This window comes from Melospiza georgiana, chromosome 6 (assembly GCF_028018845.1).
Source record: "Melospiza georgiana isolate bMelGeo1 chromosome 6, bMelGeo1.pri, whole genome shotgun sequence".
NCBI classification, from domain to species: domain Eukaryota; kingdom Metazoa; phylum Chordata; class Aves; order Passeriformes; family Passerellidae; genus Melospiza; species Melospiza georgiana.
In genome coordinates this window covers 62437871-62465866 of record NC_080435.1, presented here as the reverse complement: position 1 = coordinate 62465866, position 27996 = coordinate 62437871, and the positions used below count along the sequence as shown (strand labels likewise).

At 44.3% G+C, this 27996-nt stretch overlaps 1 protein-coding gene across 1 annotated transcript in view; it reads right to left on the bottom strand.

Annotated features, from left to right (window-relative positions):
• Positions 1–27996, bottom strand: part of MAP4K5 (mitogen-activated protein kinase kinase kinase kinase 5) — a 66100-nt gene that overhangs the window by 16477 nt on the left and 21627 nt on the right. Inside the window, exons 2-15 of the mRNA XM_058026458.1 lie at positions 27050–27107; positions 14856–14946; positions 13604–13668; positions 12582–12637; positions 12082–12129; positions 11951–11993; positions 9525–9597; positions 7473–7604; positions 6120–6182; positions 5542–5623; positions 4460–4576; positions 4231–4309; positions 3534–3592; positions 3069–3130 (exon numbers count right to left, since the gene is read on the bottom strand). Of these exons, the coding sequence (XP_057882441.1) occupies positions 3069–3130; positions 3534–3592; positions 4231–4309; positions 4460–4576; positions 5542–5623; positions 6120–6182; positions 7473–7604; positions 9525–9597; positions 11951–11993; positions 12082–12129; positions 12582–12637; positions 13604–13668; positions 14856–14946; positions 27050–27107 (1028 nt within the window). The remainder of the gene's footprint in view (positions 1–3068; positions 3131–3533; positions 3593–4230; positions 4310–4459; positions 4577–5541; positions 5624–6119; positions 6183–7472; positions 7605–9524; positions 9598–11950; positions 11994–12081; positions 12130–12581; positions 12638–13603; positions 13669–14855; positions 14947–27049; positions 27108–27996) is intronic.

The following is a 27996-nucleotide window of genomic DNA, read 5'->3' as shown; positions in this document are numbered from 1 at the left end:
AGGGGAGAAGCTCATTAATCTCGTTAGAAGTGCTGGTTTTTAATGAACTCCTGTTCTTTCATAAATACCAGTGTAACAGAGCAATCTGTGGGGAAGGAGATTTGAAGTCTGCAAATCAATTCAGGGACTGGATCTCAGCCTGGAGGGAATTCAGAGAAGGGCCTGGAGTGCCAGGACAAGGGGGGATGGTTTTAAGCTGGAAAAGGGTGGATTTAGGTGAGATATGGAGAAGAAAATCTTCCCTGTGAGGGTGGTGGGGCCTGGCACAGGGTGCCCAGAGAATCCCTGGCAGTGCCCAAGGCCAGCCTGGGACAGTGGAAGGTGTCCCTGCCATGGCAGGGGTGGAACAAGATGATTTTAATGTCCATTCAAACCAAACCATTCTGGGATTCTGGAATCCCAGTTTGCAGCCTTGCTTTGGGATCAGACAAACTCTGGGATACCTGAGCTGTGCAGGATCATCCTCTCCCAGCCAGGCCTTGCTCATGGTGGATTCATCACCATAAAATCTGCTTTTAGGTGTCAGGCACAGCACAGGGACTGAGATAACTCAGGAAGGGGAGCAGGGGAGGCAGCAGAGCTTTGGGATTTTCCTGAGGATCAGGGAAGGAGCCAGGAGAGCAGCCAGCCCTCACTGGTGAGGGGCAAAGCCTCCTGCAGCATTTGAGGGCACAGGTTTTGGAGCAGAGCAAGGAAGGAGATGCACTCACTCTTCAACATCTTCACTCCCATCTCCAAATTTTGTGAGCAGTCCCCTAAGGCAGAATGTTTACAGAATTAAGAGCTCAGCTCTGAGGTCGACACGTGCAGCTCAACCCCTCCCTGATGTCACTGAGTTTCACAACAAGCATCTCCCAGCCTTTTCCAAAACAAATAATTCTCTCTGCACTAAATTCCAGTCTCTAAGGTCCTTCCCTTCTTCTTATCCCCTAAAAATCACTGGATTCTCTTCCACACCATCAGCTTTCACTTCCCTACCTGGCATTTCAAATATTGTTGAAAGGTTTAACAAGAGTTCAATATAAAAAGAGAAAAAAGGAACAGAGGAAGTTACTGGGAGACAAATGGAGAAAAGCCTTTAAAGGGAAGTTTCCTTATTTATACATACACACAAAAGACCCAGACTGTTTCCCACTACAGTGAGAATTTTTGTTTTAAAGCCACTCCAGGGACAACAAAAAAAAGAGAAATTGTGACTAGAAGATCAAAGCAGCACCGAAAATATAACCTTGAAGAAAAAAAACTCTGATAAAATTTTGCAAAATGGCAATTTTCAAGCTGTCGCTTTGAAGGGCAATGACCAGGAAAACCCAGCCAAAGTTGGATTAATGTGAAATATCCCTGCAAGTCAAATCTGAGGGAAAGCAGCAGGCAGTTGCCAACAGGAATTACTAAAAAATTTAAAGGAGAAAAAGCCTCTTTTTCTGAAAGGTTTTTGTTGCCCAGAGCAGCTGTGGCTGCCCCTGGATCCCTGAAATGTCCCTGTCCCCAAGCCTGGACAGGGCTGGGAGCAGCCTGGGACAGTGGAAGGTGTCCCTACCATGGCAGGGGTGGAATTGGATGGGTTTTAAGGTCCCTTCCAACCCAAACCTTTCTGGGATTCTATGAAAACCACCAATAAAAAGCCACCTCCATAATGCAGGACATTTTTACTAAATTAATTTTAAAATGGAAGGAACCAGATCAGTCACCAGGTACCCATTCTGCTGTTCCCCTTTCCAGTCAAATAATTCCTCAAAGATATCCCTCAGCATCGACCCTGACAAAAGGCAAAGGGATGAAAAGCCAGGACCCCCAGCACACATCCTCTGTGCACATCCCAGGGATTGCTCACAACTGCTGGACACACAAGTTATGCATTTCCTGTTTATCTTTCCAGCTGGAAGTGGTTTCCAAGCGAGCAGCACGGATCCCCCAGCCAGGCCTGCTGTCCCTGCCCTCCCTCCCAATGAATCTGTACCTGTTTATTGATTTACAGCCCTGGGAATGCTCGCTGCAGCTTCAGCACAGCCACAGGAACACGATCAAACCCCTGGGGCCCTGTGCCAGGAGGAGCTTCCCTGCTCCTGGACCCCACAGACTCCAGCTGGCTGCAGAAATTCCACCAAGGCCTCAATCCACAGCTCAGCAGGGGCACACAAACAAAGCCAGAGCCCCCCAAAGTTCAGCCCCAGAGCCCCCAACCTCCTGCTCCAAGGAGGCTGGGAGCAGGAAAACCAGGATGCTGAGTAAGGCTGAAATGCTGGCAGTGTCCCCCAGCTTCCCAGGGCTGTAATGTCAGCTGACAGCTTATGCAAGGCTTTTATCTGCAGCAAAAAAAGCCAGAGAAATTCACTGTCTGCTGCTGGGCTCCAAATAAAGATGGGAAACAGGCTCTTTGAGCTGAGCAATGGTTTGAGCCCAGATATCATCTCTGCCTGCAAATCCTTTAAAGGCAGAATTCACTTTTTTGTAGGTACACACCTAAAACAATTCAGTCCTAACTTGGAGAATTGTGCTCCTGTACCTCACGCCTGCTTTATCCCGGGGCAAGCAGCTACAAACAAATCTCTCCCTAAAACATTTCACCCCAAACCCCTCCATGGCTGGGTTAGAAATCCCCCAGAGCAGGAGCAGTGGGGCAGTGTTACTGAGCTTGGTAAAAATCAACATTCAGAACTGGTTTCCCCTTCCCTTTCTCGAGTTCAGGCCTTGTCACAGGATGTCACAACCACAGCCACAGCTCAGATGAGAAGTGTGAGGCCAGGGCAGGATCCTGACCCAGCTCTGCTGCAGGAAACTCACTGTGGCTGTGTTATGTCACTGTCCTGGCTGTGCATTTACACTTCACTTCCACCTACAAACTTCAAACAAGCTACTGGTGCTGCTTAAAGGGGATTAAAAGTCACTCTGCAAGAGAGCTGACCAAGGCCCTGCAGAAGGAGGGCTGCACACTGGGTAACAGCTCCTTAATTTATCAATATTAAAGCAGATCAGGGCTTATGGTTTGATTTTTTTAAACATATCTCATTTTTCTTTCAGTTTCATAATAAGTCACAGAAATAAAAACTGGTTTTATCTGTACTTACTTATTGCCTCCATCAACAAAAGGATTCCAATGTGAAGCAAAGTCACTGCCAGCTGCCACAACCTGAAGATGCAGAAATTGTCATTTTATTTCCCCCCTGTCAAACTAAATTATCTTAAATCACCTTATCCACAACACACAAAGAGGCCTGAGGGATTCCCCAGCCCTGCAGGACAATCCACAAGCAGAAAAATCAAATTCCAAAGAGAAATAACATCTTACAATCTATAAATTTATATATCCTTCTTAGAGTTAAAAGCAGCACCAGGAAATGGTGTAATGTCCAGGTCAAGCAGCAAAAAGTAACAGGAAAATAAAACCTGATGGTGAAAAATCCAGTAAGATCATTTAGGGAACTTTAAAAACATTTTTCCAGCAAGCTGCTAAGGGTTGTACCACAAAATATTGAAGATATTGTGATTTTAATAAATAAAACTTATTTTATTTGTACCAAACTTGTCCCTACCATTTCATCCCGAGCTTCTGTTTCTTTCCGTAGAGGGGGCTCAAACTGCAGCTTATCAACTAAAAATACAAAAATTTCACAATTAATACACCCAATCTTGCACTGGGATCCTTTCAGTGCTCACTACAGTGAAAAGCAGGCAGGAACAGATGGAAATCTTGTGTACACAACTCTGAATTTGCCTCTCAAAGGAGCAGCACTTCACTATCAGCCTCATTCTCTGAGTGCTTGAATTTGCAAATATGAAACCCACAAGAAAGGCCAAAGGCAAATACCAAGTCACAGAAAGGTAACTATTTAACCACTTGTCACAGTGAAATGCATGTGAAAGAGGAGAAAAAAGCTCTTCAAGAGCAAATTTCCCAGAGTGTGATGGGGCTGCCACTACTGGGGCTACCAAAGGTTTTTAATCAAACCTGCAGATAAAACCATTTCTACCCTCAGCATTTCAGCTCAGATATATCAGAGTAAATAAACAAAAGAGCAAAAGTATATAAATAAATGAAGGAACTGAGTAATTAGGTAAATAAACTACTATCAGAGTAGTTTGTTAATATTAATTTTAGCTTTGAATAATTATTGTTGAAGATTCACATGCTGCTTCTCCAGGGCTTGCTTCCCAAGTGGAAAGAGATTTTTGGGCAGTGACCCCAGAGGCAAAGCACCCCCAGAAAGGGGAAAGCAGAGCAGAACTCACAGTTGATCTCTGATGCTGTCCTCTCTGCACGGACGTTCCTGTTGGTGGAGCGGATGGTGTGGCGGATGACGGAGTGGGGCTGCAGGGATGGAGGGCAGCACAGGTGAGGCAACTCCAACAAGAACAGGAGCAGCTGCTCCTTCAGCTCCAGTTTTAGATTCCCAAAGCAAAGCAGACCATTCAAAGGGCCGGTTTTAACAAAAGGCAGAGAATAGTAAGACGTTCTCACCTCAAAATCGTCATCGTCCACTTCGCCGTAGTGCGTGTGGTTCTCGGGGTTGTTCACTTTGTCCAACAGCTCAACTGCCAAGGACCTGGAGAGACCAGGCTGCCCCACAAAGCTGTGCTGTAACCACAGCAAAGAGCACAAAAAAAAGAAGTTTTAATATGCAATTGATAGAGAATTTTCAGTAATAAACATTCAGTAGAGTCATGTCATAGACAACTTTTATGAAAAATCCTTTCCTTAGGATTTTTCCTCCTGAGAAGCTGAGAGACCTCAAGAACAAAATGTAAACAATAATTATCTGCTGCTATAAAATGCAACAAGTAGATCTCTGATCAATCTCATGTGGTTGTTTCTAATTAATGGCCAATCACAGTCAGCTGGCTCAGACTCTGTCCGAGACACAAAACTTTATTATTCATTCCTTCTTTTTCTATTCTTAGCCAGCCTTCTGATGAAATCCTTTCTTCTATTCTTTTAGTATATTTTTAATATAATATATATCATAAAATAATAAATCAAACCTCCTGAAACATGGAGTCAGATCCTCGTCTCTTCCCTCATCCTCAGAGTCACAGAGTTACTGATTTTTTTTTTGTGCTTTCACTGTTATTTTAGTGACTCCTCAATGCTGGACTTTCTAAGAACATCAATATGGAAGCACCACACTCTGGGGCACTTGCAAATTAAATTTGAGTCAAACAAATAATTACACTTGAACTTCCCTTTTTTTACAGCAGTAGTTCAGAGCTTGGGAAAGCACAGATACATCAAGAGCTGCTGAAATTTTTGGGAATCAGGAAACTTCGGCACAGCTCCAAGGCTGAGGCAGCCACTTGCAGGAAGGCCAAGGTTGAGAACATGAAGGCAATTTCTGTAATTGGCCAAAAATTGTATAAAACTGTGCAAAAATACTGCACAAAATCCACTTGCTAACAGTTGATCAACGTGTTTTTCCTTCAGATTTCACCACCTGAGTAATAAGGTTTAAAAAACTGGTTTCCCTTTGGTTTCCTCCTGATCTGTTCCTCATTTTGAAGCTGAAGATCCCTTGCTGAGGTCACCAAAGGTCCCAAGTCACTTACAGAGAGAAGTCTGTCTGCTGTTGGTCTCTTCTTTGGATTCTTTGTAAGTGCTATTTTGACAAAATTATGGAATGTTGCTGACCTTAAAGAAAAAGAGGGTTTATGTTGAATGTTTCAAGGTGATATTGATTTTAAGACAGTTGCTAAGCAGATTACAAAAGGCTGTGATAAAGCAGAATATTGTACAGGTATCTAACCTCAGGTTTGAATAATTACATTCCCAACTTAACAAAATAAGGAAAAAACCCATTTGATTAATGAACCTTGCAGGGAAAACATTTTGGTACAGAAAACAAACCAAGAATGGCACCAGGAATTTCTCCCAGGGTAAAGAAACCAGGAAGGGATTAAACCATTCCCTGTCCCAACAACAGGGGGAAGGTCCCCATGACAGGAATTAAGGGGAAAGAATAAAGATTTTTCTTCTAGAACATACAAAGCATCAAAGAAAGGTCTCTTCTTCAAAAATAACAAATATTTTTGCCCTTTATCTATAAAATCTTAGAATGGTTTGGGTTGGATCTTAAGGATCATGAAATTCCAATAAAATATGGATCAAAGGAATGAGCTCCACCTACCATTTTGCTTTTTCCTTTAGCTTTGGTGGTTGAAAATTACTTTTTGACATTAAAAACAGAGCCCTAAAGGGAAAGAAAAAATAATGATATAAGGTGATAAAAATATAATTCATTTCATTCTAAAATCAAAATACTTTAACACTTTATGGTGAGAATCATATTGGTGCAACTGGATTGGAATTTGCATCAGGATAAAGAAGAGATACAGGGAATCTGTTGATTTAATCTTTAAATAAAACATTTTTAGTGCGATAATCCTGTTAAATATTAGGGTATGGCTTCTCTAGTGATTTCCTATCAGCAGTAAATCTGTCCCTGTTCTTCATCAGATTCCTGATTCTGGAATCCCAGAATGGTTTGGGTTGGATGGGACCTTAAATCCCATTTCAATCCAACCCCCTGCCTTGAGCAGGGACACCTTCCATTAGGGCAGGTGCCACCAAAAATGTAACAACTTCAAGATTTTGCTTCCAATTTCCATTCTGTCTCAGGCTGGAAATGCAGGTGTGTGCTCCATCCCCATCTGTCAGAGCTGGGGCAGCTCTCTGCTGTTCCTGGGGCAGTTGTTTCTTTATCTCTCCCCCAGCCAACCCTCCCTGCAGGAGATCTCTGCTGTCCATGGCCACTGAGTGTCCCTGCAGGGCTGATCCAATCCCAGCATCCCATGGGGAGATGCTCCGCCCAGGGGAGGAGCCAAGCATTCCTGCCTGGATCCAATCTGGGCCTGGCACAGCACAGCAGCCTTTGCCCCCTGCACTGCCAGAGGAGCAGCTTTCTGCTGCCCTGCATGGCCAGAGGGAGCCCAGGCCCATCTGCAGCAGCCCTGGAGCTGCAGAGGAAAACTCCCCCCTTGTGCAGGATCCCTGCTGCAGCAGAGCCACAGCTGGCACTGCAGGAGGGCTGAGCCCCCATGGCATGGGGCTGGGACACCCCCTGGCACACAGGGGACAGGGCATGGTCTGGCTCTGGATGGGGTTTGTTTTCTGTTTTTGTACTATTGCATTTGTATTTTAAATTTTCCCTACTAAAGAACTCTCATTCCTACTCCCATATCTTTGCCTGAGACCCCTTAATTTCAAAATTATAACAACAATTCAGAGGGAGGGGGGTTACATTTTCCATTTCAGGGGAGGCTCCTGCCCTCCTTAGCAGACCCCTGGCTTTCCAAACCCAGACACATCAAAAATGCAAGAGATTTCAGCAGATTGATGCCTTAAAGATAGACATGGAAACACTGAAGGAATCTCATCTGAGTTTCCCCTCCTGAGCTCCAGAGAAGCTCCAGCTGGCTCCCCACAGCCCCAGCTGGGACTCAGGGAGGTGCAGGGGGCAGGGCAGCCCCAGGGCACCAACCTCATGGGGTGCAGGTCGAACATGGGCGGCTGCAGCTCTGCCAGCTCGATGGCAGTGATGCCCACGGCCCAGATGTCGCACAGCTGGTTGTACCCCCCGTTCTTCTCCACCGCCGCCACCTCGGGGGCCATCCTGCAAAACCAACACCTCCCTCAGGGCCTGCTCAGAGCAGAACTACACCCTGGGCATGTACGTTAAAAATACCAATTAAATATTAAATATTAATAAAATAAAAATTAATTTAATAAAATATTAATTAAATCAAAATAAATTCACAGAATAATCACTGGGTTGGAAGAGCCCTTCAAGATCAATGAGTCCAACCCAGCCCCAACAGCTCAGCTCACCCCTGGCACCCAGTGCCACATCCATGCTTTGTTAAACACACCCAGGGATGGGGACTGCACCACCTCCCTGGGCAGAACATTCCAGAACTTTGTCCCCCTTTCTGTGAAAAGCTTTTCCCAGCTATCCAACCTGTATTTCCACATATATATATATATATAAATAAAATAATAAAAAAAAATACACACATTTTTATGTGTAATTACTGGATGTCTGTGACAGTGATTTATAATTTAAAATATCTCATATTCCCCCACCAAGAAAAAAAAAGGGGGGGTGGGGTAAAATGAACAGAAGGAATATGTCTAACGGGGTAAGTTAAAGATTTGATGTCTAGATTTGGTTTAAATAAATATTAATTAAAATAATATCAAGTTAATATTAATTATATTCATATATAATAATACACAATATGAAATATATACTAAAATTGATTGTATATTAATATATACTATTAATTTATATTAATATCACTTAATATTAATTATTATTAATATTTATTTAAATTAATACTTTTAAAGTTTTTATTAACATATACATAAAATATTACATACTAATTTATACCTATACACCTGTATTTTATAATACTATAAATATACTATTTATATACTATTTATATACAGTATATATATATATACTATATACTATAAATATACTATTTATAATACTACAATATTCTATTTATAACCTATACACCTGTACATTTTTATGTCTAATGGAGTAAATTAAGGATTTTATGTTCACATTGGGTTTTGATCACTACAGAAATACTTTTTAAGCTTTTATTAATGTGTACATAAATCATTACACACTAAATTAAGATATACACTCATGATGATTCAATTTGTCTCAATATTATTCTAAAAAGTACGTATTTCAGAGGTTTGGATTTGTTGGGGATTTTTTTTCCTAAAGCTCTGGAAATATCTTGGATCTAAGGACAATTTAAGCTATACAATTATAATTATTTAATTTGTTTCAATACTATTCTACAAAGTTTCTATTTCAGGGGTTTGAATTTTTTTCTTTTTCCTAAAGCTCTGGAAATATCTTGGATCTAAGGACAATTAATGTACCTTTTCCACAGTGGGTATAATCTTTTGAAACATCTGAGCACAAAAAAAAATGTGCTGAATAGAACATGATAAAAACAAACAAAAATACAGCAAAAATGTCACAATAAAGAGCAAGGTGGGGACACAAATACTCAAAAGCTCCTTATGGATTTCTATAAGCATCTTAGGACGGGGATGCAATTGGATCACCTCTGGACACATTATTTGCATATGATTATTTGCACATGATTATTTGCATATTAAATGCTGCCTTGTGCAGACATTAATCAGTAGGGATAATTAAAAGATAGTCTGGAAATCTGGTTTTCTTTCTGCACAGAAATCACTCTTCATCACTGTGTTGTAGTCACTAAAAATGTAAGGCTGAGAAACTAAATAACCATTGGTATCCCTCAAAAAGGGAGAATAATCTGCAGAAATAAATGTGGGAGAAACAACAACCCTGCTTCAAATTCAAGCAGCTTTTGTTACAGCAACAAATCAGTGCTTCCCAGATTTTTACCCTGTGGGCATTTTACTTGGAAGAAAGGGAATTTACTCAATTTCTGCAGACGTGTGTGTGTGTGTTTGAGGATTTTTTGGCATAAAGACAGCTCAGCTTTGCAGCACAGCAAGCAAAGTGGTTTCTTACCAGTAAGGGGTGCCAATAAAGGATTTCCTCTTTGCAATAGTGGCTGTTATTTTTGCTGCTACCCCAAAGTCAGCTGGAAAATAAAATCAAACCATCAGAGCCTCAGAAATCACAGCTGAAGACCCCAATCTTACAGTGTGATAAGAAAGAACAACCATGTGTCGCATGCAAATTAAAAATTCATTAGGGAAAGAGCTGAAGATTGATAATAGGATCATTAATGTCTTCAAAGACAGGACTTCAAATCAAAGAGTTTTCTTTCTACACACAGTTACTCTCTTAGATCATTTTTTCCACCTCACAATACATCCACCAGAATTTTTGGATGTTCAATTTAAGAGGAAAAACAGCATCATGCCTTGGAAAAGGCACTTTTGGTGTGTTATTTATGGAGGAACTGATGGGGCAGCTGCTCCCTGCCCTGGACACTCTGTCTAGGGGCCAATCATCCCTTGCCCCCAGAAATCCCAAACATCAGGTGGTCCTGCAGAGCCAAAAACCATTGAAATCCATTTCATTTGGATTGATTGGTGGCATGAAAGCTGGAGGATAACTTGGGGAATTGCAAGCAGGCAAAAGGAGGTGCCCCTGTGCATGCCAAGGTTAAAGCAGGGAGCACAAGCTCCTCTCAGTGTTGGGGTTGTACTCAAATTTTTCAGGTTTTACTCAATTTTTTCCTTTTTAAAAGCTCTTCTTTCTCAACATTCCTGCTTCCAAAGCTCTCCTTTGCCAACACAGCATTCCTGCTTCCCCACAGGGGGCTGGAGGTTGAATTACGGCACAACTGCCCTGAATCCAGGGATGGTGACACCCATGGGATGGTGACACCGATGGGATGGTGACACCTAGGGGATGGTGACATCCATGGCATGGTGACATCCATGGGATGGTGGCACCTAGGGGATGGTGACATCCATGGCATGGTGACATCCATGGGATGGTGGCACCTAGGGGATTGTGACATCCATGGGATGGTGACATCTCTGGCATGGTGACACCCATGGGATGGTGACATCTATGGCATGGTGGCATCCATGGGATGGTGGCATCTATGGGATGGTGGCATCCATGGGATGGTGGCATTCACGGGTTGGTGACACCGATGGGATGGTGACATGGTGACACCGATGGGATGGTGGCATCTATGGGATGGCGATATCCACAGGATGGTGACATCTATGGCATGGTGACATCCACAGGATGGTGACACTGATGGGATGGTGACACTGATGGGATGGTGCCATCCATGGGATGGTGGCATCCATGGGATGGTGACACTGATGGGATGGTGACATCCATGGGATGGTGACATCTATGGCATGGTGACACCCATGGGATGGTGACATCCATGGGATGGTGGCATTCATGGGATGGTGACATCCATGGGATGGTGATATCCACAGGATGGTGACATCCATGGGATGGTGACACTGATGGGATGGTGGCATCCACGGGATGGTGACATCCATGGGATGGTGGCATCCATGGGATGGTGGGATCCATGGGATGGTGACATCCATGGGATGGTGATATCCACAGGATGGTGACATCCATGGGATGGTGGCATCTATGGGATGGTGACATCCATGGGATGGTGACATCTATGGGATGGTGACATCCATGGGATGGTGGCATCTATGGGATGGTGGCATCTATGGGATGGTGACATCCATGGGATGGTGACATTCATGGGATGGTGACACCCCATGGTACAGATGGTGACATTCATGGGATAGTGACATCCATGAGATGGTGGCATCTATGGGATGATGACATTCATGGGATGGTGACATTCATGGGATGGTGATGGTGACACCCCATGGTACAGATGGTGACATTCATGGGATAGTGACATCCATGAGATGGTGGCATCTATGGGATGATGACATCCATGGGATGGTGACATTCATGGGATGGTGACATCCATTGGATGGTGACACCCCATGGCAGCTTCTCCCTGCAGACCTGGGAGTTTCCCTCTCCTCCACGTTTGTGGAATTGCCCAACACCACCCTCAGAGCCAGGAGCAGATCCCACTTTTGCAGAGGCTGCCCCAAACAGGGGATTCCTCAAAGGCTCTGAGGGATCAAAACTGACATCCAGGCAATGCCAGCCTGGCAAATTCCAAGAAAATCTGGGAGGCTTAAAGGCTCAGTGATTGAATAATGAAATTATCTACAATTTATTGATAAAATACAAAATTTCTCATCTCCTCCACAGCCTAGCCATGGATACACACTTTGTCATCACCTTCCAGCACCATCTACTGCCCCAAATAATAATGGAATCATTTATTTTGGAAAAAACCTTTGAATGATGGAGTCCAGCCCTCCCCCAGCACTGCCCCATGTCCCCAGGTGCCACCTCCACGTGGCTACATAAATGACATTAAATCAAATCCAGATCACAGAACTCAGGCAACTCACCCAATTTTACATCTCCGTGGTCTGTTAGGAGAATGTTTGCACCCTAAAACAAAATAAATTCAGAATCTTTATCAGGAATATTTTCCCTGCATTTGGAGCTGTAAGATAAATTTCTCAAGGTTCCAAGTTACCTTTATATCTCTGTGCATTTTGCCCTTCATGTGTAAATAAGCAAGACCCTGGAAATAAAAGACACAATGAATTATTCTGCCACTTGTTAACATCCCACAAAGCCAATTCTGTTTAAAAAAATTAATTTTCTCAATCTGTTTGATTTGGAAATGGAGACATTTGAGATCTGCAGATAAGAGATTCTTCATCTTGTATTTCTTTGCTATCAGCAAAGAAATGAAAGAGAATTTTATTTATCTGGCTGCTGTATTTTACCCCCACACATCATTAAATTTACCACCACAGGGCGGGCAGGCAGTTCAAAATTTAAGCAAATATTTGCAGTACATCCCACTAGAATTTCTTGGTCATCTTTATTTATTTATATTATGGAAAAGAACAGGTTACCCCTGGTTAATTGGTGTCTGCTTGATTCCCAACAGAAACTGCACCAGTTTTCTGTACCTGCTTTATTTCCAAGGAATAAACACTTTACTGTGCACCTGCACAAGTACAGTACCTGTAGAGTTTCTCTGCACACATAAGCAATTTGCAGCTCTGACAGAGGTCCCGTTACTGGAAATAAAGATTCAAAAATTAACTTTACACACAGAGCACATAAATAACACTGAGAAGCAGCCAAAGAGGGATTTGGCCATGCCAAAGTTAAAGGCTGGTTTTACATGATCTGCATTGTGCACTGAGCTGAAAAGAGGGGTTTGTTTGCTTGTTTTACAGAAAGGCTTTCTGTAAAAAAACCCCAAACAGAAAACAATACTCACAGTGAGAAGAAAACCTTCTTTCACTGCATCTAATTATTATTTTATGAGTGATTTTGTAGCACTCTGCTGTTATCAGGAAACTAAAAGTGACATCTGCTAATATTTTAATATTAGAAATTAGAATGTTTCATATCAGGGGCTTGGAATTGTTTTAAATTGTTTTAATTCTTTTAAAATTGTTTTTAATTGGGTTTTTTTGTACTAAACAGCTGAACAATAAAGCAGAAAGAGCTCAGGCATCCAAAAACTCAGTGTTATCATTTAAAGGCACAGCAAGTCCCCAACTGTTTTTCCAACAACTCCAATAAATTATTCTACAGCATCAACAACTCCAGATGAAACTTCAGGAAGGAAAATAATACAGAAGTGAGATGGTATTTCACAGGGGGAGGAATAAAAGTCATTTTTCCCCTTTAAAGATCAAATTTGGAGATTTCCCAATGAAAACTCCTTCCTCACCCCATGCACAGCGTCCATATCCAACTGTTCTGCCATTAAATGTCAAATATTAAATGTCAAATATTTAGTAAATGTCAAATATTATGTCAATATTAAAATGTCAATATTGTAAATATTAAAAATGCTGCTCACCATATCTGGAAAGTGCTCTCAAAATCTACTGACTGTAGCCAAAAAACACTTTCTGCCCCCCAAAAACCCCCACTTCCAGTGCCAGCTGTTCCCTGTAGGTTTATTATTTATTTTTCTTTTTGCAGAAAGGTTCCCAAAGTAAAAAAAGTGAAAATAATTGGCCAAGTACCGTGGTAGATGTCCTGGAGGGATCCCCCACCACAGTATTCCATGCATATCCACAGCTTCTCACGGCTGCAAGGCAAAATTCAAACACAGGCATCAGAAACTGATTGATCTGGATGCAGAACATCATAATTTAAATTATTTTCTATTATTTTCGATCACTCTCTGTTAAAAATACACATTCTGATACATGACCAACAGTTACACTGTTATTAATCCAAATTCTCCTGTTATGAATATAAATTCTCATGTTATCAATATAAAAATATTGATATTAAAATATAAAAATATAATTTTCACCAATCAAAACATAAGTGTTATGCCAAAGTCTCTGAGAAATATTTAAACATGATTAAATATAAAAAGTGGTGCTTTAACTGTACAATAAAGCACCTGAGGCTTATCTGCTATCAGCAAAATTACATTAAATATCACACTAAACTCAGTGTTTCAATCTTAAATTGAAATTACTTCATTATACCTAAAAAACTCTCCTAAATTCAGAATTAGAAATTAGAAATTTAGTTCCAACTGAGTCCATTTGGGCTGCAGGGATTATTTAAATGCAGCCCTCCAAGAAAAAGATGAAGTCTCACAGAAAAAAGACCAAGCAGACAAAGTGCAGATTTACATTCCCACAGAGCCAATTGATAAATGGCAGAGTTGCACAGAAATGGAGACTATTCCCTGATTTCCTGTATGATATTTAATGTATAAATATAAATTTATAAAATTTATTGTATAATATTTAGTATTTTCCTGTATAGTATCTAATGGAAGGTGCAGGGAGCTGACACCACCCTGGTTCTGCCTCTGTTACACCAGAACTGTGAGAAATGTTATTTCCAGCAGCTCAGATTTTTACCTCCCCAGCCATGGTTTCATAGCCCAGACAACTATAATTAAATAAAATATCCAAAGGCAATTCTGCTCTAGAGAAATAATGAGCTGCTCTTATATTAGAACTGATAAATGTGTGAGTAGGACTGGATATGTTGCAAGAGTCTCCAAGGGAAATGTTTCTTTCTGTTCCTAGTGATAAAAATATTCCAGCCTTTTGGCCAGCAGAGAAAACAAAATATTAGTCACTTTTGGTTTTTAGAGCCTATTGGGTTGGCTTTAACAAAAAAACCCCAAAAAAACCAAGGGCAATTCAACCTCTGGAGGAAGATTTAATGAGGATACAGGACTAAACCAGACTGGGATTGTTTTAGGAGAGAACCAGCAGGAATACTGACATAAAAACTGGGATTTACCTGAGATAACTCCCAAAATAGGCGACTATGTTGCAATGTTTGCATTCCTTAACCATATATATCTCCTGCTGGATCAGGGAGAAGTCATCTCCTGAAAAACAGGAAGCAGCCAGGGTTACATGAGGAACGTTCAGAGAGCTCTGGAGGGATGCACAGAATTTGGGGAAACATTCCCAGGGTCGGGATGCCAGCCCTTTTCCCCAGCTGGATTCCCTGTGCTCAGCTTTGCTCAGGTGCTGGCTCTGGATTCTTTTTCCCACCTCTGTCAAGGTCAGGACTGAAGGCACTCCAGATGATGGGTGAGGTTCAGGCTCACATGTTTGATAGTTCTTATCTCTGTCACAGTCTCACAAACCCTGAGTTCTGCAGCACTTCAACAAACTAAAAATGGAGCCCCATCTCTCTCTCTACAAGGCCTTTTAAGGATAAACTGTCCAATTAAGAAATGACATCTCAATTATTTTCACTTTTAACCCAATAACCAACCATCCATGGCTGCAATGGGGACTTTTTATCCAATTACACAAAACCACCCAAACCCATGGAGAAGGTGAAGAAGAAGGAGCAGCCTCACCCTAAAACCTCCATCTTGCTTTATATCTATTTCTATATTCTAAAACCCCAAACTCTGGGTTTCCCACCCTGTGATATCACACACTTCTATCCAAACCCCACACCCACAATCCCAGTTCTGCCATTCCATTCTGGAAGCTTCTCCACAGCCTCAGGTCAGTGCAGTGTTGTCTTGGACTGCACAGAAAGTGTGAAATTCTCAGCATCCAGAGCTCCAACAGTGAGGCACAAATATTTTCTGAAGACCAAGAGAGCAGGGCTTGCACAGATATTTCTTGAAGACCAAGAGAGCAGGGCTGGCACAGATATTTCTTGAAGACCAAGAGAGCAGGGCTGGCACAAATATTTTCTGAAGACCAAGAGAGCAGGGCTTGCACAGATATTTCTTGAAGACCACCGGAGTTGGTGGCCTGAGGATGTGATCCATGAGTTCAGAGAGCTCCAGGAAAGCAGCACAGGGATCCAGGGAGGGATGGAATAAATTCAAAATTTACTTTTCAAGCTTTGTTTCCATCCAGCTGCTCCCAGCACAAGGCTCCCAACAGGAGCGAGGATTGCTGAACTGCAGAGCCTGGAAGGAGTGGAGCCCACGTTCCCCAGGCTGGTTGTGAGGAATATTTCATTCCCAAGGGACCTGGATGGAGCATATGAGCCTGCACACCCACTCAGCTGACTCAGAGCTCAGGAGGGGGGGTTGGGTGGTTGTGCACGTTGGTACATCCTAAATATATTTTTTTTTGTGGGAAAAAAAAAAGGATCTACTAAAAAATCCATTATGAGCAGGGCATGTTCTGCCACTTTAAAATAAAAGGATAAATTTTTATAAATTTAAAAAGCAATAATTTCAGAGATGCAATTTCTGTTTGTATTTATACAGATGATAAATCCCCTTGAGAGAATTTCCAAGCAGAGGATGCTCTCCTCAGAATCCTCAACTCAAACCCTGCAGCTCTGCTTTCATTATTTTATATATTATTAACTTTTTTCATCCTGTGACATGGAAGGACAAAGGGGGATGGCTTTAAGCTGAAGAAAGGGATATTTAGATGGGATATGAGGAAGAAATTCCCAGCAGTGAGGGTGGGCAGGCCCTGGCACAGGTGCCCAGAGCAGCTGTGGCTGCCCCTGGATCCCTGGCAGGGCCCAAGGCCAGGCTGGGCAGGGCTGGGAGCAGCCTGGGACGGTGGAAGGGATGGAATGGGATGAGCTTTAATGTTCCTTGCAACCCAAATTATTCTGGGATGTTTACTTTTGTTTCAAGTTTCCCCAGTAAAATTCCCTCCTATATTAAAGTCAGGGATGTCCAACCCAGCCAACATGAAGAGCTTTCTCCTGCTCCCTTTAATTTAGATGATTTTGACAAGTCCAAGAGGACTCAAGCACTGGTGTAAATTGAATTCTTCATGTGTTTATTTAAGTAGCAGCACAGCTAATATTTTTAATAACCTCTTTTAAAACAGATGTTTATATTTGCTGAGCTGTGAGGCAGCTTCCCTGAGAACAGTGTCACTGGCAAAAGAAGAACCAATGTGTTATAAAGGAAATTATCACAACCTTTATGTCTCAGGGACTGCCAGGCTTTCATTTCAGAAAATAACTACAAAATACAAAGGAAAAAGGGAACCACCTCCCAGGAATCCACCTCTGACTGATTTAAGTAAATCCTCAAGGGCTTCTTGATGTTGAATTATGTGAAGAAACACTTCACTGGGGCAGGAAAACAGTAGTAGAGAAGTTTCAAATGTCAAGAGGCTTTTTATAAACATCAGTAGTATTTTTTTAACCAATGAAAAAGAGAAAAGGCAACACAATTTCCATAAAATTAGCACAGATTTCACACTGGGCTTGGTTTAGGGATTCCTTGCAGCTACAGCTTTGCTGGGATTCACACATCCTGCTGATAAATGATCACTGTGAGTGAAGATTCCTGAGTTTAGAGAATCCTGGATTGGGTTGGGTTGGAAGGGAAATTAAATCCAATCCCAGCCCAGCCCTGCCATGGCAGGGACACCTCCACCATCCCAGGCTGCTCCAAACTCAATGTCCAGCCTGGGCTTGGCACTGCCAGGGATCCAGGGGCAGCCACAGCTGCTCTGGCAATTCTACACCAGGGCCTGCCCACCTTCACAGCCAGGAATTCCACCCCAATATCCAACTTAAATCTACCCAGTTTAAAGCCATTCCCCCTGTTCTGTCCCTCCATCCCTTGTTTAAAGCCCCTCTCATTAATTTCTATAAGATTCTTTAATTCAAGCTTAAATCTCATGCATTCATTCCTCCCATTTCTCCAACAAACTTCCTAAAGGAAATTGTTGAATTCTCACAGATGACAACTGGAGAATTTCCAAACTACTCAAGTGTTTTCAAGAAAGTCAGATCTAAACAAGATTGAAAGCAAAATCCTCTCACCCCACACTGAAAAAATTCCATCTTTCTCCACAACCCCTTGTCCATGAGCTCAGAGGATCCAATGCCAAATGCCAGTGGCCTCTTCAGACCAAAGAATCCTTGAAATGTCAGCTGCAGCTTTCAGCACAGCTGAATCCTGACTGCTGGAACCCTGGGAATTGCTGAGAATTCCAGACTTTCTGTGCTGCTAGGCTCTGACCCCCAGGAGAACACTGCACTGACCCGAGGCCCTGGAGAAGCTTCCAGAATGGAATGGGATTGTGGGTGTGGGGTTTGGATAGAAGTGTGTGATATCACAGGGTGGGAAACTTAGAGTTTAAGGATTTAGAATATATACAAAGCAAGATGGAGGTTTTAGGGTGAGGCTGCTCCTTCTTCTTCACCTTCTTCTCCATGGGTTTGGGTGGTTTTGTGTAATTGGATAAACAGTCCCCATTGCAGCCATGGGTGGTTGGTTATTGGATAAAAGTGAAAATAATTTAAATGTAATTTCTTAATTGGACAGTTTATCCTTAAAAGGCCTTGGAGAGAGAGAGCTGAGGCTCCATTTTTAGTTTCTTAGAGTGAAGTGCTGCAGAACACGGGGTTTGTGAGACTGTGACATTGCCCTGGTTTGTAGGATATGTGTGTGCTCCATCCCCATCTGTCAGAGCTGGGGCAGCTCTCTGCTGTTCCTGGGGCAGTTGTTTCTTTATCTCTCCCCCAGCCAACCCTCCCTGCAGGAGATCTCTGCTGTCCATGGCCACTGAGTGTCCCTGCAGGGCTGATCCAATCCCAGCATCCCATGGGGAGATGCTCCGCCCAGGGGAGGAGCCAAGCATTCCTACCTGGATCCAATCTGAGCCTGGCACAGCACAGCAGCCTTTGCCCCCTGCACTGCCAGAGGAGCAGCTTTCTGCTGCCCTGCATGGCCAGAGGGAGCCCAGGCCCATCTGCAGCAGCCCTGGAGCTGCAGAGGAAAACTCCCCCCTTGTGCAGGATCCCTGCTGCAGCAGAGCCACAGCTGGCACTGCAGGAGGGCTGAGCCCCCCTGGCATGGGGCTGGGACACCCCCTGGCACACAGGGGACAGGGCATGGTCTGGCTTTGCATGGGGTTTGTTTTCTTTCTTTGTACTATTGCATTTGTATTTTAAATTTTCCCAATAAAGAACTGTTATTCCTATTCTGCAGGAGGGCTGCAGCCACCATTGGATGGAACTGCTGACCCATAGGGTGTCAGGGCCTGTTCTGGCTCTGGATGGGGTTTGTTTTCTGGTTTTTTTTGTACTATTTCATTTGTATTTTAAATTTTCCCAATAAAGAACTTATTCCTATTCCCATATCTTTGTCTGAGAGCCCCTTAATTTAAAAATTGTAATAATTCAGAGGGAGGGGTTTACATTTTCCATTTCAGGGGTTGCTCCTGCCTTCTTTAGCACACACCTCTTTCCAAACCCAACAAACACAAATAAGAACTAATAAACATCTGAATCCAACAAGAAATACTGTCTTGTGCATTTAATCCCAATTCTGGCACAAAGAAGCAAAGGCTCCACACTGCCCCATGTGAAAATCCTGTTGGGAACACCCCCAGAACAGGAAAACCTCCCAGGCAGCAGCTGGAGCTGTGCAGGGATCGCTGCCCAGCGCCAGGGCAGTTCTAGGAACTGTGACTAACGGGGGAAATTAAAGAAATGCAGATTTTGGGCTAGAAAAGGACTGAGAGTGAGAAGATAACAACCTTCATGCACATAAAAGATGGCAGGGAAGTGGGGAGAAGGGATAATCTGTGTCCAGTTTTATAATAGATAATTTGCAAGGGGATTAAATTGCCTTCATCTGCATTGCCTGGGCAGATGTAAAGGTTTTCCTAACTGGAGAAATATCAGGGATGTTTACTTTTGTGTAAAATTTCCAACTTTTTTTTTGGTTGAAATTTCCATCAAATGAAAAAAAATGAAAATAAGAAAACACTGAACAAAACCCATCAGGAATGACTTGGAATGATGCTGCCTGTAGTGGAATGAGACAGCAAAGATGATCTTGTGATTTGCTATTTATAAATGAAGAATTCATCCAAGAAATGGGGGTTACTTATAGAGAAAGGGGGAAATAAAGGATTTGGAAGAGAAAGAAGAAAGAAGACAGGGAGCTGATAGAGAAGTAGCAAACAGATGGAAAGAAGAGAAGTTATCCATGAGAAAAGTTTGGCTAAAATATGGAGGAAATTTTTCTGCAAGATGAGACACAGAGATAGGGGAGAAGATGTATAGCTGCTCAAAGATGACAAGAATGAATACAAAACAAACCAATTCAGAGTTTCCAGGCAGCTGCAGTATTAATCTTGGCAGGAGGCACTGGAATAGGGCAAAAATTAAATATCCTTGGATAGCAGGGAAAAAAACCAGACACCATTTGTAGAAAATACTTCACTGAGAGGGAGACAGCAAGATAAAAAGAATTAGACCAAAGGTGACAGAACACCCATACAAAATAATCTGGTTTGGCAGTCAGGGATTTGATGGTGAACAACAGGGAATTGGGAAGACTGGGGTTTGCCTGGTCATGTATTGGCAATTTTGGGATGTGGGGCAATTTTGGGATGTGGGGCAGTTTGGCTGTGGGGCAGTTTGGGATGTGGGGCAGTTTGGGATGTGGGGCAGTTTGGCTGTGGGGCAGTTTGGGATGTGGGGCAGGTTCGGGATGTGGGGCAGTTTGGGATGTGGGGCAGGTTCGGGATGTGGGGCAGTTTGGGATGTGGGGCAGTTTGGGATGTGGGGCAGGTTCGGGATGTGGGGCAGTTTGGGATGTGGGGCAGTTTGGGATGTGGGGCAGTTTTGGGATGTGGGGCAGTTTGGATGTGGGGCAGTTTGGATGTGGTGCAGTTTTGGGATATGTTGGCAGTTTTGGGATGTGGGGCAGTTTGGGATGTGGGGCAGTTTTGGGATATGTTGGCAGTTTGGATCTGGGGCAGTTTGGATGTGGGGCAGTTTGGGATGTGGGGCAGTTTGGATCTGGGGCAGTTTGGGATATGTTGGCAGTTTGGGATGTGGGGCAGTTTGGATGTGGGGCAGTTTGGGATGTGGGGCAGTTTGGGATGTGGGGCAGTTTTGGGATGTGGGGCAGTTTGGGATGTGGGGCAGTTTGGGATGTGGGGCAGTTTGGCTGTGGGGCAGTCTGGATGTGGGGCAGTTTGGGATGTGGGGCAGTTTGGCTGTGGGGCAGTCTGGATGTGGCACTCTGGGTGGGAACATCCATCAGGGGAATGCTGCAGAGCCTGAGCAGGGGCTGAGGCACTGCAGCCTCCTCTGCTGAGGGGTTTTAGCAGAGAGCCCCACAGTGGAATTTTCTCCCTGGACAGCACATGAGGCTGTTTGTCCCCAGCTGCCAGGGACCCAGCCCCTGCCATGGGGTGGGATCTGAGCCCATCCAGAAGCTGAGCAAGGTTAGGGCTGATAAATTCATGATAAATCTGAATTTAAATGGGAGATCATGGAGGAAACTGGTGGCACATCAACAGCTGTGAATTATTCTACTTGCAGAGCTCACCTGTGTGAGAGATGGGAGAGCTGGGGGTGCTCCCTTGGAGAGCAGAAGGCTCCAGGGAGAGCTCAGAGCCCCTGGCAGGGCCTGAAGGGGCTCCAGGAGAGCTGCAGAGGGACTGGGGACAAGGGATGGAGGGACAGGAGCCAGGGAATGGCTCCCAGTGCCAGAGGGCAGGGATGGATGGGAGATTGGGAATTGGGAATTCCTGGCTGGGCTGGGATTGCCAGAGCAGCTGTGGCTGCCCCTGGATCCCTGGCAGTGCCCAAGGCCAGGCTGGGCACTGGGGCACCCTGGGACAGAGGGAGGTGTCCCTGCCATGGCAGGGGTGGCACTGGGTGAGCTTTAGGTCCCTTCAAACCCAAACCATTCCATGATTCTGTGCACAGCTGGAATGTAGAGAGACCCTGCCAGGTTTCCTGGATGCAGAGCAGCTGTTCCCTGGGTGCTGCAGCACAGGAAGGCCCTGCTGGCTCCACACCCAGCACTGCTGCTCTCTGGGCATTCCTCATCCTCACGGCTTTTAGCAAAGTTTATTCCTGCACCTATTTTCACCCGCTCCACTGCTCTGAGTGCTCCCATCCTGCAGGAAGACCCCAGGTCACTTGTCACAACCACCCCTGGGAAGAGCTGTGAATCCTTTTGGTGTCCTAAAGGTGACTTCTTGGGGGAGAAACTCCTGGGTTTTGTTTTAAACTGGTTTATTCTGCATCACTTCACATTGGCACCATGGGGAGGAGGGAGGAGGGAAGTGATGGCACTCAGAGACAGCCCAGTGTCACCAGAGGGTGGGACAGAGGCACGTTTGAAGAGACCAGCCCTTCAAGGTGCAGCACTCCTGTCCAATCCCTCCAGTCCCCACCATGGACATGGACATCATGGACCTCTCCTGATGGACATGGAGATGGCACTCCCAAACCTCTCCAGGCAGTCTGACCTGGGATTTGTAATACTTTAACCAAAATCTGGGATTTTTAACACTATAAATAATATTTGTAATTTAAAAATTAGATTGTATTTAACAACAGGATTGGAGGAACACTTGTAAGGCACACTGAAGGATGAAGATCAGGGTCACACCACTGCAGTCTCTGCTGGGACCACTCCTCAAACATTTCTTATTTCAACAACCTGAGTTCCCAAACAAGGAGAGGAATCTATGGGAATGACAACAGTCTGCCCCATTCCACAAACTCCACAGCCCAGCAACATCCACAGCTCCTCTGCAGCTCTCCTGGAGCTCCTTCAGGGGCTCTGAGCTCTCCCTGGAGCCTTCTCCTCCCCAGGGGAGCACCCCCAGCTCTCCCCACACAGGTGAGCTCTGTGCTGACTCCCCAACACCCCTATGCTCCAACAGATCCCAGGCACTCACTCCAAACCACTCTCCTGAAGCTCAGGAAGGTTCAGGCTGTGCTGAGGAAAGGGATGGCTTTCCCAAAATGCAGACCTTTCATCCTGTTTTATCCATATCTTCTATAGAAATTTTTTATATGCTGTTTTATCCAGACTGCTTTTCACAGGACTCGTGGAAACCTGCAGTCTGGCAGAAAGAATTTCAATTCCCCAAACTTGAAACTCAAGAAACTTGATTCCAAGCAGGAGCAGCTATTTGGAAACAGTGATGTTTCCAGCAGCAGATTTTCCTGCTGGGCATGGAGCTGCCAGCTGCTAACCACTGATGCTCCTCATTATCTCTCTGCTGATTCTAAATATTTCTGATGGTGATGTGCTGCCACGAGCTCCACAGCAAGGGGCACACCAGAGTTTGGAGTGAGTGGTCCAACACCAAAACAATTTCCCTGTGGATTTTCTCTTCTGCCCTGCCTGGGTCCTGGTTATGAGCAGCCTCTCAGCATATAATTGGTAATTAAAAATATAGAACTGGTAATGAAAAATACAGAATTGGTAATTAAAAAGATATCACTGGTATTGCCCAGAGAAGCTGTGGCTGTCCCCTGGAGTGCCCAAGGCCAGGTTGGACAGGGCTGGGATGGTGGGAGGTGTCCCTGCCATGGCAGGGGTGGATTGGGATGATCTTTAAGGTTCCTTCCAACCCAAACCATTCAGGGATTCTGGGATTCCTCTCTCTTAGCAGTTTCTTCTCCTCTCTCCTTGCCTCACCTACCCACTCTTGTACAGCTCAGTCTTTGATCTTCACTCTCCCTCTTCTCTGTCGCTGTTTCTCCTGATGTATTTTGCCAAATGATGTGTTCTCCTAATTTACCCCAAGTGTCACACTCTGCACTCCTTTCCAACTCAAATGGACTTTGCAGCTTCTCCCCTACTGGTAGCACTCCCTTCTCCCACCACAACCCCTTCTGTTGACTTTCCCCATCCCAAAAACTCTGCTTTAAGTGAAAACTTGCAGTACCTGGATCCTCCTCCGGATCCACACATTTCTTAAGAAGAACAGTGAATTATAAATTCAATATAAGGACACAAAGTAAAATCTGACCCCATTTCAACAAGTTGGATGTGATTAAAATTCTGGGCACTCTGGATTCCAAGTCCAGGCTGCCTTTGCTTTGTTCTGTGTTGGGTTGAGGCTGTGGCAGCACCATGTGGGACATGGGATGGCACACACAGGCCATGTCCAGCCTTTAATGGCTTTGGAACTCCTGGAACCTCAGGAATTTGGCCCCAGACACGATCCCAAACCCAACCAGGCTGCACAGCACAAGGCATGGAAGGTGTGTGTGTGCTAATGAGGAGTTATTTTCATATTTCCTCAACCCCAGGTGCTGCCAACAACAGTTCAAGCCCAGCAGGCTCAGTTTAAACCAGCCTCAGGCTCAGTTTAAATCGGCCTCAGGCTCAGTTTAAATCAGCCTCAGGCTGGTTCTTCTCTACAGTTCATTTGGGGAATTCATTGCATAGGAAATGAGGCTGCCTTGCCTCAGTCCCCACAGCCCTGGGCTGCCAGGGCAGCTCTGCTGTGCAGAGGGGCCAGACCCCCCTGTGACCCTGACCCTGCTCCCTGTCCAGCTTAGGATCCAGCCTGAAACAGGGAACTGCCATTTCTGGGATCTCAAATGGAAAATGCAATCATTGCACCAAAAAAACCCAAAAACCCAGCAGTGAGATTCTTCTGTAACCTTGCAGAAGGCTCTGAACACGACAGAGGGCATCAGTTATCATGACAGCAGCACTTAAAACAGACATTAGCATATTTAAAAATACTTTTTATGATATTCTCCCAGGGAGAAAGTTCTGTGGCTGCAAACTCCACTGGCAAATAGTTCCCTCTTTGTATTGAGTCCCCTCTAGATTCATCTGCTAAACCCATAGAAGGAAGAGGCTTTAGTGTTTCAGACAGCTTTGGCTGCTGTGCTGCTGAGTACAGTTGGATTAGTTTCTGGAATAGAATTGGCTCCCAAATTATTTGAAGCATTTGTGCTCAGGGAACGCTGGGAAATGTCATTAGCGTGCCATAATACTTTTGCCTAATGCTCTCCAAAGCCTGTGCCAAAAAAATAAAAAAAAAAAAAAAAGGGAAAAACACTATTTTGACTCCAAGTGAGTGTGGGAGCAGACCTAGAGAACTGCCCCAAATTTAAATAAATTAATGACAGCAACCTTCCAAGCTGGGATTGTTTTCTTTGTCTGGAGAAGAGACAAAGGTAAGAGTGATGAAATAAAATACAGATCCATGCTGGGATCTGCTTCCAGCTCTCTCTGGGTACTCACCCAGTACCTGCAGGAGATGAGGGAGGAACAGGAACCAACCAGGACTCACCCCTGCCATTCTCCTCAATCTGAATCTCCTAAAATCCTGCCATTTTACTGAGTGCAGTTCCTTCAGCCTTCATTCAGCACACTCCTCACCTCCCCTGGAGCACTCTCTGCTTCAGAGCCTTTTGTCTTTGCTCCCAGTTCCCCTCTTGTGGATTAATCAAGTGTTGAGTTTGGAGCTCTTATTTTTCCATCAGCTAATTAATTTCCATTGATGAGCCTTCTCCTCCTCCTCTCCAGAAGATGCTGTATGTAACTCCCAAGCCTATTTCTCCGCTCTCTAATTTAGGAAATTTATTATTAATTTTATTCCAGCTGTGTCCTACTGTGTGAAAGGAACTTGTGCTGCTGTTTGGAGGGGCTGCCCTTCCCAGGAAACCACCACAGGGAATTCCAACAGCTCCTGACCTGGTCCAGGAATTGATAAATGCCCTGCAATTGACAGTCTTCAAAAACTTCTCAAAACCCTTAAAATTAGTCAGAAAATTGAAGTGTGTAGCAGCCAATTATTAATTTCTTTTAAAATCTGGCATATTTCAAACATGAGAATGGAAAAAGGAGTAAGTAAGTAAATAAATGCTGTGAATCCTCCTCAAAAACCAAACACCCAACAAGATCCCTGCCAGGAGGCTGTGGGTGTACATGAGGTGGATGGAGATCAGGCTGGCAACGTTTAAAAGAAGATGGATTAAAAAACCAAACCAAAACAAACCAGACAAAATGGCTTCCCTGTGGTGATCAGACCAATATAATTAAACACCAGAAATGGTCATCAGTGCTAATTAAAATTGGGGCCAGATTCTTGCATTTATCACTGCAATGGTTAAGCAGCATCAAGGAAAGGCAGAATCCTGCTCCTCCCTCAGCTCTATCAACAGAGGATTTGGCCCTGCTTCACTCAGCTTCCAAAACAGTCCCTCAAATTCAGAATAAAACCAGATCCACTTCATTTGGATTGGCTGCAGTGACACAGGGCTGGAGGAGGCTGCTCACCAAGGTGGCAGTGCATTATTATTGTCCTTTTTCTGTCACTGAAGCATCACTCTGCCCCACCACAGCCCCACTGCCCCAAACTGGCCACAGCAGCTCACACAGGGTGTGAGGGATCCCCCTGTGTCCCCAGTGCCTCATTAACCCTGGCACTGCAGCCCAATTAATAAACCCAGCCCGCTCAGCCAAGGGGGCTGAGCATCCCAGGCACCCAAAGGCAGAGATTTTCACTTCTGCCCTGAGCATCCCCTGCTGTTCCTACCTTCTGCCTTCAAACCCATTTCTTTTTCTGCACAGAACCAACCAGAATTAAAATGAACCCTCCCCTCGGCCCTTCAGCCCCACATGGTCTTTAAGTTCTCTTCCAACTCAAATCATGCTGGGATTTTGTGATTCTCTCATTTCCACTCAGGACACAATTCCAGATTTCAGCTCTCCGTGCAGGACTCAGGTTAAACTCCAGCTCAGGAAATCTCCTGGGCAGCAAGGGAGATCCCTTGGGCAGAAACTCCAAGGGCAGTAGGAGCCATCCCCCTCCCTCAGCACAGAAAGCAAAGATGACACATCCCAACCAGGGCTCTGCTTTTCCCAGTGCACCTTCGGTGGGAGTTGGGATCCCTGCCTGATCCCTTCCCCCTGCAACTCCCACAGCTCCTCGCTGCCTCAGAGCTCACAATCCACCATCTGTCCCTCATCTCCTCTTTGTACCAACAACACGCTGTAATTGCAACATCTCCTCATGCAGCAATTGATCAGGCAGATAAGAACAAACAAGGAAATAGTGAGCATGACACAGCCAAGAGCAGTGGTACATCCTGCAGGGCTTCCTGTCGTCAAACCACTGGAAATACAAAAAAACAACAGCCCCAAACACTTCTTTTGTCTAGAACTTCACAGTGGGTGAAAATAAACACATGGAAAAAATGAAAATGTGATTCAAAAATACAGGAAAGAATGTAAAACTTACCAGGCTCTAACTTGATTATTTTTACAGCAGCCAGTTCTCCTGTGTGAAGATTTCTAGCCTGAAACAAGAGAGTTAAGATGTATTTAGATATAGTTAAGATGGATATTTTGATATTTAGCTATAGTTAAGATATATTTAATCAGAAATCAAGGCACCCCACAGTCTTACAGATTGTGCAAAAATAAGATGATGTCTGATACAAATACAATGCAAAGCTGAGACCAACGTGGGTGAGGATAATTTGGGTTTGGAATTAGCTCAGCACCAGCCTGGCTGGAATTGTGAAGTGTTCCTGACAGTTCTTTTGCAGACTTTAGAACATCAAATCACAGAATCACGGAGGCTGGAGAAGCTCTCCGAGGTCATCCCATCTGTGACTGTCACCACCTTGTCCCCAGGGATGGACACTCCAAACCTCCCTGGGCAGCCCCTTCCAACCCCTGAGCATCCTCTGGAGGAAGGAATTCCTCCTCATGTCCAACCTGAGCCTGGCAATGAGAGCTCTCCCCTCTCAAAGACCATTTTAAGGGAAGTTCCTGGCACTCAAGGACGCAGCAGGGGCTCACCCATCCCATGGTGTGCCCCAAAAGTGGAACTGAGAGGGGCAGGAGAGGCACTGCAGAGGCACCAGGGATGAGTCACAGCTCCCTGCAACAACTGCACTCTGCACACTCCTTCCTTGCTCCCTCCTCCTCCTCCTCAGAAGCAGCAGCAGCTCCAATTAAGCCTTTACAGAACTGTCCTCTCTGGATGTGCTCCAGATTTCAGCTGAGAATTCAGGGCTGGAAGGTGTCACAGGAACCTCAGATACAGAAAGTTTTAAGAGGGGATTTTGTGAACACTTTCTAGTAACTAAATCACTCAGGCTAAACTATTATTCAGGACACACAACCTGATTTAATTAGGCTGAACATCCAAGAGTTAGAGGAGTTTAACCCCAGTTGTTT